Here is a 19,821-nt window from a genome sequence, read left to right as displayed (position 1 = left end):
TGCACAAAAGTCCAAGGGGGTACCACCCATAGATTTAGTCGCCAACCTATGTTTCGATTCTTTTTAATTTCTTGTGTAGTCGGACAAATAAGTGCATGTAATTGTGTCTTCATATAAATAAAGTGTAATATATTTAACAATTATTCATATTATGTCTTAATGCATTTTTGATATTCCCCGTAACAAAAATTGTTCTTATGTAAAAAACAATCAGGTTGTGTTTTAAAGATTTTGTTTTGAAATTGGTTCATAAGAGGTTCCAGAGATAAAAGGGTGTGGTTTCAAATATATATCTCCGAAATCAGTATGTTAGTTATTGAGTGGTCCATACTGATATATGGCTTCTATAAATTAAGGTGCTCTTTTGTTATATTTCACACAAACTGAAAATGTCTCAAATGTCACAAATAAATATTAATTGATATGTCGCAAATGTCTCCTTCTCCAGCTCTACACCCGAGTGGACGTTTAAGCTCACCGATTATACCTCCCTCGAAGATATCAAAGATGAAGTCCACTATCTCCTACCTTACAGAGACAATCGAAAGATTGTGAAGCTCGAGTACCGTTCACCGTCGATTGACAACGTTGGAAGATTGAGTTCAGCATATTTGAGCTCAAGACGCAAGTGGATGTAAGGACTATGTGAAATACATATTTCCGTTTCGAAACAAAAGTTTCGCTCGAGTTGGAACCTACGATTTCAAAATCGGTCAAAGATATTCTGAAGATGTTGCATTTTATGTTAAACTCATTTATGTAATTCTAATTTTATTTTCTGAATCTTAATTTCAATTTGAAAAATTACATGTCTTTAAATCTAGTAATGATGTGTTTATCTTACGAAAATATAAACTTCCGAAAATGCATCTCCGAAATAAAATAAATCAAATAATAGAACGTCACTTATGATGATATGTGTTGAGAATATCTTGGGATACGTCCGAAGATATATCTCCAAAAACAAAAAAAAACATTTTGAGATTTTTGCGTGATACTAATAAAGATATATGGTGCGCATTAAGAAATCTTCGTATGTTATAGGTTGTGTTTCTCATTAATAGGGCCTTAGCCTATTCTATAACAAGTTGGGTCTCCAAAATTTGTCAGTTCAAATGTGGAGTATTGATAGAGATACTTATATATTATACACCAACAAAGTCTTCACATAGACAACCAAATTTGAACTCGCGCATTTATCAAATATGAATCAATTTCTTATCAAAATGTGAATCAAATCAAACAAATAAGACTTTTGGATTAAAAAGGTTTTAAAAACTAAAAAAGCTCAAGACACTATAATATGATGATAGGACACTTAATGAGGAGCCTAAAATGGAGATGTGTAATATGAAATGTGTATTCTATAAGAACAAAAAACCATTTGCAAAGCTTAAGTTCAAATATCTTTAGTATAATGTTCATAAAAAAAAAGAATGTGTCTAAAAAACATAGGCATAGAGGAAATCAAGACAATAAATCTCTAAGTTAGACTCCAATTGCAGCTATATCAGAGATTCCAAGTTTAGAACAGAGTGACTTCAAACCAGATTCTTCCAGCAGACTGAAAGCAGCATATCCATAGTAGGAATGGTACAGATCTGGAAACTCGCCAGGGAATTTGCTGAAACCACCATACTGGTGCAAAAACAAACATAACCAGCAAAATTAGTTCGGTGCTTAGATAACACCTAAGAAGCATGGACACAGACACACCATTTTTCAGAGGTGTCAGTACTAAAGAAGATAACACTCTTTATAAACTCAAATTGGTAATTTTCAATTCTCCCCTTAACATATATGACACATTGTATGAAAAAGAAACTAGTAACCATAGTACCTTGTATTGACAGGAAACCAAAAATCCGCGTAGAGCTTTATTGTCGACAAAGTTGCAGCCGCCTAAAATTCTTAAGACAGCTCCAATCCTACCAAAATGTATGACTCCTGTCAAGGCTTTGACAACTTACAAATGATAATTGTAACGTAAAAATCGAGTAAGGCTCAATAGTATTCTTACCAAAATGCATAACATGTATCGCTAGATTTGTTAGGTCTACCTTGAAATCCACCATCAGTTCCCTGTCTCTGAAAAGGAAAACATAGTAAATGAATCTTGACCAGCAGAAAAGAGAATTCATTCATGTGTTAAAGTCAGAGTTGTCAAATATCAGCCATGGCAGTGCCGTGGCAGATTTTGGCTTTTTTGCCATGGTCCGCCATCCACAAATACTTTTTATCGGTATATGATTAAAACGAAAACTAAAAAGGAGAGGATGTGATACAAACCTGCAAGATCCAGTCCAACAGCAATGGGAAATCTATCAAAGAAGACAAGTTACAACTTGAGAGAACGTTGTCTTCGATAAATCCCATTAACCGGAGAGACGCGATAGCACAATAAGTTGCACCACCTGTGACACTAAAACAAGTAATGTTGATAAATATTTTTTGAGCAATAATGAGCATTTAAATAAAATCGATGAAGATTTCCTTTCAAGATCAGTGTTATCAAATATCCGCCGTGGCGGATATATACATGGAGGTTTTCGGGCTCGCCGCAATGGTAAATATTAGCCGATATTGCGGATTTTTCCGCTATAACGGCGCCGCAAAGAGACCTTAATGGCGAGATTTTGGCTCTCTGCCGTGGACTGACATCGGCCATCCATAACACTATTAAAGATGCGTGTACAAAACAGAAACTCCTATATTTTAATCTCCTACTACCAACCAAGACATCGTAGAAATAAATCAAGAAATCTTTCATGTGAAGGACAGTAGATGCAATTTTTAAAATCTGGACCGAAATGGATGGTTCAACTAGTTGAACCACTAACCGGCACTGTCTATGGTTCGGTTATTTGAGCAGTTTAAAGCCGTTGAACCATGACCGAAATGTCTCGCTAGTTCAACATCCAATTCGATTTCAAAACTTTGAAATGATGTGACAAATAACATTGCAACAGCCTTTCTTACAATATAAAATCATGTCTATATTGTGATATAAGAGATTGTTTGTACTCACCATGGGATTCTGCACCAGGAACTAATCCAAATCCACCATCATAAGACTAGAAAGAAAAAAGAAAAAAGAAAGATATCAGTTTTATTACCTGCACACACATGTTCATGGAAAATGCATGTTCATAATAGTACAACCATGCGATAACATTAACTCATTTTCCATAAGTATTGTCGGATGCGGTCAAATTCTGCAATGGTGCAATTTAATAAAACTAGAGGCAATGAAGTCAAGCACGAGATTTTAAGTAGGAATGGTCAACTTGTGAGAGGTCGTAAAATTCGGATCGTTAGCACGGCACGTAAGATCCTACCGAAGGGAAAACGGGTAATTTCATACATATATATACACACATACACAAACATGAAAATCATAATCCAGGCCCAAAAAAAGACCTGGCATTTTTTTTTACAATCTTGCTTCAAAAAGCTCGATCTTGACCACACCAACGACGAAAACGATCTTTCTCTGATCGTAGCACTCTCAGGCATCCTTAGCACGTAAGATCTTACGAACTTACGATCCAACACTCGATCTTTACTACACTGACTAGAGATACTATTTGCACAAACCTGGCATTTTAATATGTAATCCTTGACTTTTTCCTTGTCCACGCCATTCCAGTTACCCAGCATGAAACAAATAGCGGCTGAAAAGTTAATTAGTTGAAAATTAATATATAATACACCATGATTATCAACTAATTAATATCACTTCCATTACATGTACTTATCGCTAACCTGCGCAATATACAAACCTAAGATCGGTTTCACCACCAGTGTGAATAGGCATGAAACTGTCAAAATAGATCAAAACTTCATGAATAAGAAGTAAAAAGTGACTCAAATTACTGGCATGGCTCTAATCTAAATCTTCAAAAGCATACCTTCCATCGGGCTGTTGAAGATTCCTCATGGAAGTCGACATCGATTCAGAATCAAGATTGGAAAAATCATAACCAACAATTTTCAATATAGATAGGGCACAATAAGTACTTGCCAAGTGACTATTGTTATGGCAAAAAACCTTCAAAAGACATAATAGAAACAACTTAGTGTCGGTTCAAATTTACCAATTTGAGTTTATCTACCGTCATAAAAACTTGTCATACATTTTGAAAGAGCTTATGAAAACAACTAATGACATGCTCACAACCTGTTTTCTACTTAATTCCATAAGCAACTCAATGGAAACAAACAACTTATAACTTATATAACTTATATGAAAAGAGTTTGACTTTATATAATCTTTCAGTTATAAAAATAGCATATGCATAAAATAAGCACTTAGCACTTATGTGATAAGTGTTTGTACTATAAATTACTTAGTGTGTGTTTGGTTTTACAGTTTGAGCACTCAGACATTGATTTTTACATGTTTGATTGTTCTCGAGTAGAATTGATTATACTTTCTAGAATTGATTCTACTTGAAGCTACAATTTGTAGTTTATGAATACAAAAGTGAATTTTATATTGTAATTTACTTCTCAACTCTCTTTTGCAAGAATTTATTCAAACATAAATTAGTTTACTTGCCAGAATCAATTTTACACAATCAATTTACTCACAATCAATTTTTTTCACTCGCAAACACACATTTATTCTTTACAGAATCAAGAAAAACAAAAAACAAATATTATCAATTGAGATTCCAAATTGAATAAAATCCAAACCCCATTCTCATCCGGAGGAAACTGTGAACTTCTAGAACCATGAAACCCATAGAATTGACCTGCATCAAAACCCTTAAAACAGGTAATCTAAAAATCAAATTTTTAAGATTCAAAACAAAAAACACACACATTTGCATACCATTGTTAGGGTCAAAAGTGGTTCCATGTCGAACTTGAAAAGACAAAACCCAATTGGCAATAGCTTCCTTGTCAACCTTTTGGAGAGCGTTGAGGATGTCAAGGGAAGAGACAACGAAGTAAGCGAGAGTGAGGTGGTTGATTTCTTGGGATTCATATGGGTTTGGTAGCAAGTGGTACATCATCTCAATGAATGTAACATGAAGATCTTTGTTCATGGTTTCCATTGATGATGCTTCTGAGGAACTCATAGGTCACTTTGCTATGGATGCACGATTGTCAATTTTCAATCATGTGAATTCTCAAATACAAAATAGAATAAAGAGTTTAAATTACTCACTCGTCTAGTAAAATATTTTTATTTTAATTAATGAATGGTTTTTTAAAAAATGATTAAGTATATTAATTTTAATGATAAAACTAATATTATTTAGTATTTAAAAAATATTAAGTATATTAACTTTAATGATAAAAAGTAGAATGATTTTGTTAGTTATAATTACTAGAGTAATAGACTATAATGCAAATTGATTAATAATGGTAGAGTAATAAAAAATAATTATTAAGGTTACATTGTTATTGGTATCGTAGTATTGCAGATATATAATTATTTGTGTGACAAAGTATCATTTCGACACATGTAGTTGATGTCGAAATGCATAGTGTGTCAAATCGTAATAGTTGTCGAAATGTCGAAAGAAGTGTGTCTTCGACATATTAGTTTGACTTAGTTTTATTTTGTATTTTAAGTTGAGTTGGTTTGTTAGAGATTGCTTGAAGTGCAAGCAATCTTAGTCTATAAATAAAGAGGTATCCTATTATTGATTGTAACAGAATAAAGAAGTATAGTTGCATAGTTGAATAAAAAATTCAGTTTTGAGAGCAAAGAGAAACTCTGCATAAATTCTTCCTTTTCTCTACAACCCTAATTTCTCTTTTATTTCCCAATTCATCTTTTCTTCTTTCATTATCAATTATGCAGCAGAATCATCTTGCAAAAAAGATTGGTTGATTCACTCAAGTGAAGAGTGAAGAACAATAGGAGTAATCAATCAGGAAGATTGATTCTTGTTCATCAAGATTGATTCGGAATTCTCCAAGGTTTGGTGAAATCCCACATCAGAATTTGAAGAATTTCCAACATCTGGTATCTAGAGTATTGGCTGTGTGATTTTTGGGAAGCATAGCGCGATGAATCATTTGAACGGGCATTTTTTAGCGAGTCTCCCAATTTTGAAGAATCAGAATTACGAGAATTTGTGCAAGCGAATAAAGATTGTTTTTTGTTAAAAATATTTTTGGGATCTTGTGAAGGAGGGAGTGGCGCCGCTTGCAGAAAACGTGACGGATGAAGAAAAGGTTACACGTAAAGAATTGAAGAAGAAAGACTATAAAGCTCTCTTTATGATTCATCAATCCGCTGATGCAGCTAACTTTAAAAAAGTCAGTGATGTCCAATCAGCAAAAGAAGCATGGGAAATTTTGGAGAAATCATTTCGAGGCGCTGAGAAGGTGAAAGATGTGAGATTACAAACTCATAAAAGAACGTATGACTTGCTTCAGATGGAAGAAAGTGAAAGTGACTGATTTTTTCACTAGAGTTACAAAATTGGTGAATCAAATCAAGGCATGTGGAGAAGTGTTGACATTAAGATCAGTTGTCGCAAAGATCTTGATGTCATTGGCTCCAAAATTTGATCACATGGTAGTAGCCATAGAAGAATCGAAAGACTTGTCGAAATTGACAAAGGAATAGCTGTAAGGGACTCTTGAATCTCATGAACAAAGAATAGTTGAAAGAGTTGCGAGCAAGTTGAAAAGTGATATGGCTTTGCAAGCACAGTCATCAAGAGAATAGAAAGGAAAAGGGAAGTGATTCGACAATAAAGGTAGATGAGGCTACAACAATTTAATTGGTAGAGGAAACCATCAAGAAGGAAATGCGTCAAACCAGAGAAGACCCTCGTACAAAAGTAACTACAGAGATGGTGTTGTTGGTAGAGGAAAAGGTGGTGGTTAAAAACTTGACAAAAGTCACATTCAGTGTTTCGATTGTCAGAAGTATGGTCACTACTCTAGTGATTGTCCTAAAAAACAAAAGAGTCAAGAAAATGATGAAAAGTTTGCAAAACATGGAGAATATGAGATGTTGTTGATGGTCATAACAATAGATGAAGAAAGATTCAATGACCATTGGTACTTGGACTCAGGATTCTCATCACACATTACTGGTAGAAAAGATTGGTTTGTCAACATGAAACCCTCAATGAAGAACATGGTAAAATTTGCAAATGACAATATTCTAGCAGTTGAAGGTATTGGTGATATTCTGATATGAGGAAAGATGACAACAGGTCAGCAATTTCTAATGTACTGTATATACCAGGCATGAAGAGTAATTTGCTCAACATATGGCAGTTGGTCGAAAAGAACTACAAAGTGTCAATCAAAGACAAGATTATGAGAGTTTTCGACTCAGGTGGAAGGTTAATCTTGAAGGCACCTATGTCTCAAAATAGAACCTTCAGGTTTGAACTTCATGTGATGGAGCACAAGTGTCTTGCAACTGCAACTAGCAAAGAAGAATGGATATGGCATTATAGACTTGGCCATCTCAATTTCAAAGACATCAGAGATCTTAAGAGAAGAAATATGGTTTGAGGGTTACCAGAAATCGACATTCCAAATGAAGTGTGTGAGGAATGTGTGTAGGCAAAAAAGCACAAGAATAGCTTCAGCAAGGATGCAGGAAGCAAGTCGAAGGAAATTCTTGAAATCATATACTCGGATGTATGTGGTCCTATCCAAGTGGATTCGATTGGAGGTAACAGATGGTTTGTCACTTCCATAGATGATTTTAGTCAAAAATTATGGACTTACCTGATCAAGAAGAAAAGTGAAGTGATCGAGGTATTTGTCAAATTTAAATCTATGGTCGAAAACTCAAAATTTTGAGGACTAGTGGCGGTGGAGAATATGTATCAAAAGACTTCGACGCATTATGTGAGAAAGAAGGGATTGTGCATGAGGTGGTGCTGTAACACCCTTCTAAAATACCCCAAATATTTAATTAAAATAACAATATATCAATCAGAGTAGATATGCAATTAAGGGTGTCACACAATCATTACACACCATTCACCATAATAACTGTCATGCTCTTTTATTAAAACAGAGTAAACAATTGCATAATACGCAGCGGATAGAGACCAATTCAATCATGCAAAACATGTAACACATTACATGTAAAATGGTTCACAACCAACAATAAAACATTTAAAACATCCCATCCCGATGTTACATCTACCAGAGCATGACCCACTAAGGAACTACACTAGACTCCAAGCACTAGCTCCTTCTCAATCACTGCTCGTTACCTGAAACATAGTTGTAAGGGTGAGTTCCTCAATCGATATAATAAGCATTATAAAATATCATGTAATGCTAAGTAAATAACACCTTAATCACCCTAATCATATCACACATTCGGTAACGGCACATCAACTCAAATAGCATACTCAATACCAACACAATTCATACTCATACCCAATGCCAACACAAACACACGTATAATATTGGAATACATCCATTCATATTATACGCCATACATACATTATGCAATGAGACTCCATGCATGCGGTACCGACTATTCGTGAACATATAGTTCACCTCACCGATCAAACCCAGATACGGCTACCAAGCCCACTAGTCCCACTCATTTGAGACCTAGTGACTCACTCACTAATTCCTCACCACGGGAATTAGCTACCACCCCAAGGGCCATGCTATGCACGCTAATTCACCTAGCATGCAAACATCAACAACAGTCCATAATGACTAACTCACTAATTCCTCACCATGGGAATTAGCTACCACCATAAAGGCCACAATATGCATACTAAATCACCTAGAAATGCAAAATCATCAACAATAATCCACAATGGACATATGCTCACACTCTAAGCCATAAACAGTCCATTCACAATTGCATACATAACATATACATTCACAGCATTATGCATACCATCATACATTCATCAACACACGTATCAAAACATCATATCATGTCAAATAATTAATCACAGTATTAGCACACTCCACTAATACCTATACTGCTCAAAACAGCGGGAATTAATCCCTATTACATCATACGCCAATATAGGCCAAACACCAATTATGCACACATTATTCAAATATTAATTTTTCACTTTTCCAACAGTGTTAACCGGTTAACGTCCTGGGTTAACCGGTTAACGCAACACAGAACACGCTTTCTGGCAAAACTCCACAGTGTTAACCGGTTAACGCCCTGGGTTAACCGGTTAACGCAGACAGAACAGCAATATTTTCACAACTCACAACAGTGTTAACCGGTTAACGCCCTGGGTTAACCGGTTAACGCAAGCAAAACAGCAATACCTCACAATTCCTAACAGTGTTAACCGGTTAACACCCTGGGTTAACCGGTTAACGCAAGACAGAAAGCTGTTCCTGCGCTAACACGAAGCAGAATGCAGAATTCTCCGCATTTTCCGCCGTTGGAGGACTTCCGGACCTCCGATTCCGATTCCGTAAAAAGCTATACGTTCGGGAAATCACAACTCACACAAATACATATTCAATTACAGCTTTAACACAACTTATCCAACACAATTTTTCAGCATTCAACATCCCAATTAGGGTCAATTCAACGGTTTATCACTACCCATTACATGTTAACCCATAATACCCATTAAACGACGATAAACCCCCCTTACCTGAGTTAATCCGGCGAATCTTTAAGCTTCAAGCTTTTCTCTTCTCCAACCTTCTTCCTCTTGCTCTGTGTCTTTGCCCTTTTCCTCTTTTCAGCCGCTTCTCTGCTTTTCACGTAAAACCCTTTCTTTACCAAATGGGACTCTTTTTCTTATTTCCAACTTATATATATTTTCCAATAATTATTATTCCAATAATAATGATAATAATAATCCAATAATTCCAATTATTTAATTAAATTAATAAATATAATATTAACTTAAATTAAATAATTATCTTATTTTTATCGGGGTGTTACAACTCTCCCCCACTAAAAGAGTTTTCGTCCTCGAAAACATACCTCAAGTGAATAACTCTGGATAAGACTCCTTCATCTGACTCTCAAGTTCCCAAGTCACATTGCCACCTGTTGGTCCTCCCCAAGCTACCTTTACCAAAGCAATCTCTTTACCCCGCAACTGCTTCAACTATCGATCCTCGATCCTCATAGGTGATGTTTCAACAGTCAGGTTATCTCTCACCTGTACATCATCTACTTGGACCACATGCGACGGATCAGGAATGTACCTCCTCAACTGAGACACATGAAACACCTCATGCAAATTCGCAAGTGACGGCGGTAAAGCGATACGATAGGCTACCTCCCCTATCCTCTCCAAAATCTGATAAGGACCAATAAATCGAGGTGTCAACTTCTTCGACTTCAGAGCTCGACCAACCCCAGTTATCGGAGTAACACGAAGAAACACATGATCTCCCTCTTGAAACTCAAGTGACTTCCTTCCCTTGTCGTGATAACTCTTCTGACGACTCTGAGCAATCCTCATCTTCTCCTAAATCATCTTAATCTTTTCCGTAGTTTGTTGAACAATCTCCGGTCCAACCACAGCACTCTCACCGGACTCATACCAACATAAAGGCGTCCGACATCTCCTACCATACAAAGCTTCAAACGGTGCCATACCAATGCTCGAATGAAAACTATTGTTGTAGGTAAACTCAATCAAAGGTAAATAACAATCCCAAGCACCTCCCTTTTCCAAAACACAAGCCCTCAAAAGATCCTCCAGTGACTGAATCGTCCTCTCAGTCTGACCATCAGTCTGTGGATGATATGCAGAACTCAATCTCAGCTTAGTTCCCAAATCCCTCTGCAAACCTTCCCAGAACTTCGATGTAAATCTAGGATCTCTGTCCGAAACAATACTCGATGGAATACCATGCAAACTGACAATTTTCTCAATATACAACTCGGCTAATCTCTCTAACGAATAATCCATTCTGATCGAAATGAAATGAGCCGATTTCGTCAATCTATCAACAATCACCCAAATAGCTTCAAAATTATTACTTGTCCTCGGTAAACCAGAAACAAAATCCATACTGATACTATCCCACTTCCACTCTGGAATAGCCAACGGTTGCATTAGCCCAGACGGCTTCTGATGCTCAATCTTCGACTTCTGACAAGTCAAACAAGAATAAACAAAACTCGCAATTTCTCTTTTCATTCCCGGCCACCAAAATAGCTTTTTCAAATCATGATACATCTTCGTAGCTCCAGGATGAATACTCAAGCCACTACGATGTCCTTCCTCAAGAATACTCTTTTTAAGTTCGGTAACATCCGGAATACACACCCGATTACCAAATTTCAAAACACCATTCTCATCAATTCTGAATTCACCACCTTGACCTTGATTCACTAGAGTCAACTTATCAACCAAAAGCACATCGGATTTCTGACCCTCTCTAATCTCATCCAGAATACCACTCGTTAACTTCAACATTCCCAATTTAACACTATTGTGAGTACTCTCACACACCAAACTCAAGTCTCTAAACTGCTCAATTAAATCCAATTCCTTAACCATTAACATAGACATATGCAATGATTTCCGACTCAATGCATCAGCCACTACGTTTGCTTTACCCGGATGGTAATTCAACCCAAAGTCATAATCCTTCAGAAACTCTAACCATCTCCTCTGTCTCATATTCAGCTCTTTCTGATCAAACAAATACTTTAAACTTTTATGGTCACTGAAAACCTCAAATCTTGACCCGTACAAGTAATGCCTCCATAACTTCAGAACAAATACCACAGCTGCCAACTCTAAATCGTGTGTCGGATAGTTCCTCTCATGAACCTTCAGTTGTCTCGAAGCATAAGCTACAACCTGCTTATTCTGCATCAAAACACCACCCAAACCCAACAATGAAGCATCACAGTAAACCTCAAATGGTTCCGACGGACTTGGTAATATCAGAATAGGAGCAGTAGTTAACCTTCTCTTTAACTCTTGGAAACCTTCTTCACATTTTGAGTCCCAAACAAACGCTTGCCCCTTTCTAGTCAACATCGTCAACGGTAACGCCAACTTAGAAAATCCCTCAATGAATTTCCTATAATAACCTGCAAGTCCAAGAAAACTCCTTATTTCAAAAACTGACTTCGGAGCTTCCCACTTAGATACCGCTTCTATCTTAGAAGGATCAACAGCAACACCATCTCTTGAAATCACATGACCAAGAAAACTAACCTCTTCTAACCAAAATTCACACTTGGACAGTTTCGCAAATAACTTCTTTTCTCGTAGAACTCCTAAAACCACTCTCAAATGCTCAGCATGCTCTTCTTCTGATTTCGAATACACCAAAATATCGTCAATAAACACCACAACAAACTGATCTAGGTACGGATGGAAAATCCTATTCATATACTCCATAAACACTCCAGGCGCATTAGTCACACCAAAAGGCATTACAGAATACTCATAATGTCCATACCTTGTTCTGAAAGCAGTCTTCTGAATATCCTCAGTTTTCACACGTATCTGATGATACCCCGATCTCAAATCTATTTTGCTGAACACACTCGCACCAACCAACTGATCCATCAAATCATCAATCCTCGGCAAAGGATATCGATTCTTGATCGTCACTTTATTCAGTTGCCTGTAGTCCATACACAACCTCATAGTACCTTCTTTCTTCTTAACCAATAACACTGGTGCACCCCACGGTGACACACTCGGACGAATAAATTTCTTATCCAACAGATCTTCCAACTGACTCTTCAATTCAGTTAACTCAACAGCAGACATACGGTACGGAGCCATCGATATCGGCCTAGTACCAGGTACCAAATCAATCGAGAACTCAACTTCACGCTCTGGTGGTAATTCATTCACTTCTTCCGGAAACACATCAGGAAAATCACACACCACAGCTAGATCGCAAATCACCAGTTTATCTTTAGCCTCCAAAGTCGCTAACAGCATAAACAACTCTGCCCCATCTGCTACTGCCTCATTCACCTGCCTCGCTGATAGAAACAAATCCTTTCCTTCCTCAATCTCAGGAAAGATCACAGTCTTATCAAAACAGTTGATATAAACTCGGTTACACACCAACCAGTTCATACCCAGAATAACATCAATCTGCACTAGTGGAAGACACACTAGGTCCATCCCAAAGTCTCTACCAAAAATACTCAAAGGACAATTTAAACAAACTGAAGTAGTAGTCACTGAACCCTTCGCAGGAGTATCAATCACCATACTTCCATGCATCTCAGATATCTCTAACTTAAGTTTCACAGCACAATCCAAAGATATAAAGGAATGAGTCGCACCTGTGTCAATAATAGCTACAAGAGGAAAGCCATTAATATAACACGTACCTCGGATCAAACGATCATCTGCAAAAGTCTCAGAGCCCGATAAAGCAAAGACCTTGCCTCCCGACTGGTTCTCTTTCTTCGGCTTAGGACACTGTGGACTGATATGACCCACCTCTCCACAGTTGAAACAAGTCACAGTCTTCGACCGGCACTCTGCAGCCAAGTGACCACCTTTGCCACACTTGAAACACTTCTTCTCAGCACTGGTACACTCATAGAAACGATGTCCAGCCTGACCACATCTATAACACTTAGCAGGGGCACTGGAGTCTCCCCCACTAGGTCTCCTCATCCCACTCTGTCTCTGGAAACCTTTGCCAGCTGCATACGGTTTCCCACGATCATTCTGATTCTTGCCTTTCCTATCAACCCTCTGCTGATAGCTTTCCGCTCTGGCCTTGGTATCCTGTTCAAACATTCTGCAACAGTCGACCAAATTAGAAAACACTCTAATCCGCTGATACCCAATAGCCTGCTTGATCTCGGGACGTAACCCGTTCTCAAACCTCACGCATTTTGAAAATTCTCCAGTAGCCTCATCATAGGGAATGTAATACTTCGACAGCTCTGTGAACTTAGCAGCATACTCAGTAACAGACCGATTGCCCTGCTTCAATTCTAAGAACTCTATCTCTCTCCTTCCTCTGACATCCTCTGGAAGGTACTTCCTCAGAAATCTCTCTCTGAACACCGCCCAAGTGACCTCAGCACTCCCGGCAGCTTCCAACTCAGTGCGGGTAGCAACCCACCAATCATCTGCTTCCTCTGACAGCATATGCGTACCGAACCTGACCTTATGGTTATCGGCACACTCAGTCACTCGGAAGATCCTCTCGATCTCCTTCAACCACTTCTGAGCACCATCTGGATCGTATGCTCCCTTGAACATTGGAGGATTGTTCTTCTGGAACTCACTCAGTTGACGAGCAGCTCCCAATCCCACAACATTCGGATTCCCTCCAAGTACTCCAGCTAGCATACCCAGAGCCTCAGCAATCACAGCATCGTCTCTACCTCTTCCCGCCATCTCTATTCTGAGAAAATCCAACAAGCTAAAACAATAAGTACTGATAGGGTTACACAACACCTATCACGTACAGGGAAACAGAATAATTATGACTCGACTCGACCGACTATGCTCTGATACCACTAATGTAACACCCTTCTAAAATACCCCAATTATTTAATTAAAATAACAATATATCAATCAGAGTAGATATGCAATTAAGGGTGTCACACAATCATTACACACCATTCACCATAATAACTGTCATGCTCTTTTATTAAAACAGAGTAAACAATTGCATAATACGCAGCGGATAGAGACCAATTCAATTATGCAAAACATGTAACACATTACATGTAAAATGGTTCACAACCAACAATAAAACATTTAAAACATCCCATCCCGATGTTACATCTACCAGAGCATGACCCACTAAGGAACTACACTAGACTCCAAGCACTAGCTCCTACTCAATCACTGCTCGTTACCTGAAACATAGTTGTAAGGGTGAGTTCCTCAATCGATATAATAAGCATTATAAAATATCATGTAATGCTAAGTAAATAACACCTTAATCACCCTAATCATATCACACATTCGGTAACGGCACATCAACTCAAATAGCATACTCAATACCAACACAATTCATACTCATACCCAATGCCAACACAAACACACGTATAATATTGGAATACATCCATTCATATTATACGCCATACATACATTATGCAATGAGACTCCATGCATGCGGTACCGACTATTCGTGAACATATAGTTCACCTCACCGATCAAACCCAGATACGGCTACCAAGCCCACTAGTCCCACTCATTTGAGACCTAGTGACTCACTCACTAATTCCTCACCACGGGAATTAGCTACCACCCCAAGGGCCATGCTATGCACGCTAATTCACCTAGCATGCAAACATCAACAACAGTCCATAGTGACTAACTCACTAATTCCTCACCATGGGAATTAGCTACCACCATAAAGGCCACAATATGCATACTAAATGACCTAGCAATGCAAAATCATCAACAATAATCCACAATGGACATATGCTCACACTCTAAGCCATAAACAGTCCATTCACAATTGCATACATAACATATACATTCACAGCATTATGCATACCATCATACATTCATCAACACACGTATCAAAACATCATATCATGTCAAATAATTAATCACAGTATTAGCACACTCCACTAATACCTATACTGCTCAAAACAGCGGGAATTAATCCCTATTACATCATACGCCAATATAGGCCAAACACCAATTATGCACACATTATTCAAATATTAATTTTTCACTTTTCCAACAGTGTTAACCGGTTAACGTCCTGGGTTAACCGGTTAACGCAACACAGAACACGCTTTCTGGCAAAACTCCACAGTGTTAACCGGTTAACGCCCTGGGTTAACCGGTTAACGCAGACAGAACAGCAATATTTTCACAACTCACAACAGTGTTAACCGGTTAACGCCCTGGGTTAACCGGTTAACGCAAGCAAAACAGCAATACCTCACAATTCCTAACAGTGTTAACCGGTTAACACCCTGGATTAACCGGTTAACGCAAGACAGAAAGCTGTTCCTGCGCTAACACGAAGCAGAATGCAGAATTCTCCGCATTTTCCGCCGTTGGAGGACTTCCGGACCTCCGATTCCGATTCCGTAAAAAGCTATACGTTCGGGAAATCACAACTCACACAAATACAGATTCAATTACAGCTTTAACACAACTTATCCAACACAATTTTTCAGCATTCAACATCCCAATTAGGGTCAATTCAACGGTTTATCACTACCCATTACATGTTAACCCATAATACCCATTAAACGACGATAAACCCCCCTTACCTGAGTTAATCCGGCGAATCTTCAAGCTTCAAGCTTTTCTCTTCTCCAACCTTCTTCCTCTTGCTCTGTCTCTTTGCCATTTTCCTCTTTTCAGCCGCTTCTCTGCTTTTCACGTAAAACCCTTTCTTTACCAAATGGGACTCTTTTTCTTATTTCCAACTTATATATATTTTCCAATAATTATTATTCCAATAATAATGATAATAATAATCCAATAATTCCAATTATTTAATTAAATTAATAAATATAATATTAACTTAAATTAAATAATTATCTTATTTTTATCGGGGTGTTACAAGTGCCGCCCTAAACTACAAAACATAATGGAACTGCATAAAGAAAGAATAGAACCATCATGAATATGATAAGAAGTATGTTGAAAGGCAGACAACTACCTAAAGAATTATGGGGAGAAGTTGTGTCGACTGCAACATATATTTTGAACAAGTGTCTGACGAAAAGGCTAGAAGGAATCACTCTAGAAGAATATTGGTTTGGTGTCAAGTCTAGCTTGAGTCATCTGAAGGTATTTGGATCTATAGCATATACACATGTGTTTGATCAGTTGAGAAGAAAACTTGATGATAAGTTTATTCAAATGATTATAATAGGATATCGTTTGACTGAAGGATACAAGGTGTTTGACCCGGTGAACAAGCAAGCAGTGATCAGCAGGGACATGATCATAGATGAGATTAAGGAATGGGATTGGACTGAAAATGTAAAGATTTAATGAGAATCTTATGTGAAGAACTAGCAAGTGAAGTCGAAAGAGAAATTCAACAAGAAAAAGTTAGAGGTCAAGCAAGCACAAACAGACCTCAAAGAACCAAACACATGCCTGCAAGGTTGCAAGAATGTGTAATTACATCAGATGATATGGTCGATGATGAAGGTGAGCTGGTACACTATTCTTTTTATATAATTGTCAAACTAGTAAGTGCAGCTGAGGCATTAAAGGATTTGAAGTGGATGAAAGCAATGAATGATGAACTGAAGTCCATCAAAGTCAACAACACTTGGTCACTTGTCGAATTGCCTCAAAGCAATAAGGTAGTCGATGTGAAGTGGGTATGCAAAGTGAATTTGAATCCCATATAAGAATTAACTTGATACAAGGCAAGACTTGTGGCGAAAGGATTTCTTCAGAAAGAAGGAATCGACTTTAACGAATTTTTTGCACCAGTTGCTAGGATCGAAACAATCAGGTTGGTTGTTGGTCTATAAAACATGAACAACTGGCACGTATGTCAGATGGATGTGAAATGTGAATTCCTAAATGACCCTTGTGATACGGTGAACTAAATTTGTGTTTTTTCTTTGAAAAGCAATGTTGCGGATAGCAAGAGTCGCCACCGACTTTTCTTTTATCCAATAAGGAAAGGCGGAAAAGAACAGGAAAGACCTTGATTAGATTTTGAGTTCGGGAGGTACATTATACAAAGGGAAGGTGTTAGCACCCTTTGTATCCATGGTTATCCATGGGCTCTTAATTGCTTAACTCACTTATGTTTTCCTTGTTTGAGAAAGTGTTTGAGAAATGTGGTGTGTTTAGAAAATATTTTGAAAGGAGAGTTTAACTTTGTAATGATTCTTGTACGAATGTATACAAAGTGTTTATCTCGTTTGATTTTGAAAGATGTTTAGAAAAATATAACTCGGCGATGATTCTGGTGCGAATGTATACCAAGTGGTGATTTTCTAAAAGATGTCTTATCCTTTGGATGTAAAGGGACATCATGGGGTCGTCGATTGGCCATTGAAGGCAACATTTGTAAGGATACCTTAGCATTCGAAGGGACGATCATCATTTAATCGTAGGCTACAACGAAGGGTCATCGATGGACAAAGTCATATATTCGAAGGCAACGTTCGAGGGACAAGGTCATATATTCAAAGGCAACGTTCGAGGGACTATGATTTATCTTGTAGGGACATTGACCTTTTGATCGAAGGGACTATGACTTATCTGTTTAGGGATGATGATGATTTAATCGAAAGGGTCTTTGCTAAGGGTATCCCCACATTCGCGGGACATGACCGTAATATCGTAAGGCAAAAAAGAGAGGGTTACCCTAGAGGTGCAAGTGTGGAAATGATATATTATCTTGAATTAATTTATCTAAGTTCGATTATTTATCTTTCCATGCAATCCTATTAGCATACATCTAGACAGTTATATTCACAGTATGGAAAAATTAAAGTGCGGAAAATAAGACTACGCTATTATATGGCTTCGGGATGGGGGTACATAATTTAAAAGGGGATATAAAATATCTAAATCTTAATTAACGAGTACAAAATTAAAAGGGCATACAAAAAAATAATACCTAATTAAACTAAAAAGAAAGAAATAAAAAAAATCCTAATTAAATCTATTACATAGAAAGTTCATGACAAATGAAATAAATAAACTAAATTTAAGAATGAATTAAGAATAATTTTAGTCTATAATAATATAAACTTTTTTTTTATGAATTTATGGAAAAACTTAGACTAAATTGATAGAAATTTTAAAAGAAAAGAGAAAAAAAAGAGAAAAAAAAATATATAATTAGATTTTTATTATTCAAAATAGCTCATTTTAATTAATTAAGTGATATATGAAAATTTAATTAATAAACTAGATTAAATTATATCCTAGTTTAAATAACTAATATAATATATTAATTAGAAAATTAATTAATGGGTTTTATTTTAATAATAGAAAAATAGTGGTGAATTAATTATAGTGGAAAGGGAGTAAATATAACGTTGCAGTGAGGGGGAGCTACCAACGAGCCATGTTGGTCCATTCGTTATTTATTCGCCTTCATTAAAATATATATTAATTGTACATGGATTTTTCCATTTTGACACAACACGACCATGCATGTTACAGCTTTCTCTCTTACGGCAAGCTACTTTATTTTTTCTCATGCTGTTTCTTTCATTTGAATACAACAAACATGTAACTTCATCTTATATCAAACCACACACATAAAATAAGATCATATGTAATCATCATGCAATAATAAAAATAACCATGCACAAATCAAGAAGCTTATATTATTTTACTCATGTATTAGTTCTCTTTACTGCAAGTGATAATGATAAAACAAACCTTACACATACATGTTAAAGACAACCAAGGATTTATATTATCACCATTATATCATCATCATTATTATGTAATAACAGCATGTGAAATAAACATAATCATGCTAGAAACAACACTCATATAATAATAATTAAATGGCAGATATAATTCTTTAATCATGCAAACAGAATTTCTCCAACATGCTATGGCATATCAAGAACAGATGCATACTTGAATAAAGCAATATCAATATCCACCAAACCATGAATACATCATCTCAATATATATATTAAACCAATATTATTCATGCATGAATTAAGGAGTATTGCAAGGTAATCATGTTGGATGCAAATTCCATAATGAACAATTACTGGGGATTTGATTCTTCTAGCTTGTTCACTGTATGTGTGTTGTTCTTATTCAGGCTATGAGTGATTTATGGTTGCTTCTCTTTTTCCTGCCCGTGAATCTTCCTGCTTCTGCCTTGCCTTGTGTATCTTCTTCTGCTGTATCTCTCCTCTTTTTCGTCTTTCCTCTCACTGCATCCATATGAAGTATTTATAATGGTGTGGATTAGGGTTTAACCTTGCTA

General features: G+C 36.9%; 1 protein-coding gene across 1 annotated transcript; it reads right to left on the bottom strand.

Annotated features, from left to right (window-relative positions):
- Positions 1–1,344: 1,344 nt before the first annotated feature.
- On the bottom strand, positions 1,345–5,153 carry LOC127128262 (geranylgeranyl transferase type-1 subunit beta). Its single transcript, XM_051057503.1, has 10 exons — positions 4,838–5,153; positions 4,699–4,757; positions 3,912–4,051; positions 3,766–3,821; positions 3,598–3,674; positions 3,029–3,074; positions 2,290–2,414; positions 2,021–2,088; positions 1,841–1,928; positions 1,345–1,638 (listed from the first exon to the last, which is right to left on the bottom strand). The coding sequence occupies exons 1-10, from the start codon at positions 5,085–5,087 to the stop codon at positions 1,489–1,491; spliced, it is 1,059 nt and encodes a 352-aa protein (XP_050913460.1). The 5' UTR covers positions 5,088–5,153; the 3' UTR covers positions 1,345–1,488.
- Positions 5,154–19,821: the final 14,668 nt, after the last annotated feature.

The sequence above is a fragment of the Lathyrus oleraceus genome, chromosome 3, assembly GCF_024323335.1.
Source record: "Lathyrus oleraceus cultivar Zhongwan6 chromosome 3, CAAS_Psat_ZW6_1.0, whole genome shotgun sequence".
NCBI lineage: Eukaryota > Viridiplantae > Streptophyta > Magnoliopsida > Fabales > Fabaceae > Lathyrus > Lathyrus oleraceus.
This window is presented reverse-complemented; position numbering and strand designations above follow the sequence as displayed.

Bases quoted from the DNA above. Each gene is read 5' to 3' on its own strand.
- LOC127128262 (XM_051057503.1), bottom strand. From the start codon at position 5,087: ATGAGTTCCTCAGAAGCATCATCAATGGAAACCATGAACAAAGATCTT. The intron at 4,052-4,698 runs GTTTGGATTTTA...TGTCTTTTGAAG, and splicing joins TTCCTCCGGATGAGAATGGG to GTTTTTTGCCATAACAATAG. The intron at 1,929-2,020 runs GTAAGAATACTA...ACATTTTGGTAG, and splicing joins GATACATGTTATGCATTTTG to GATTGGAGCTGTCTTAAGAA.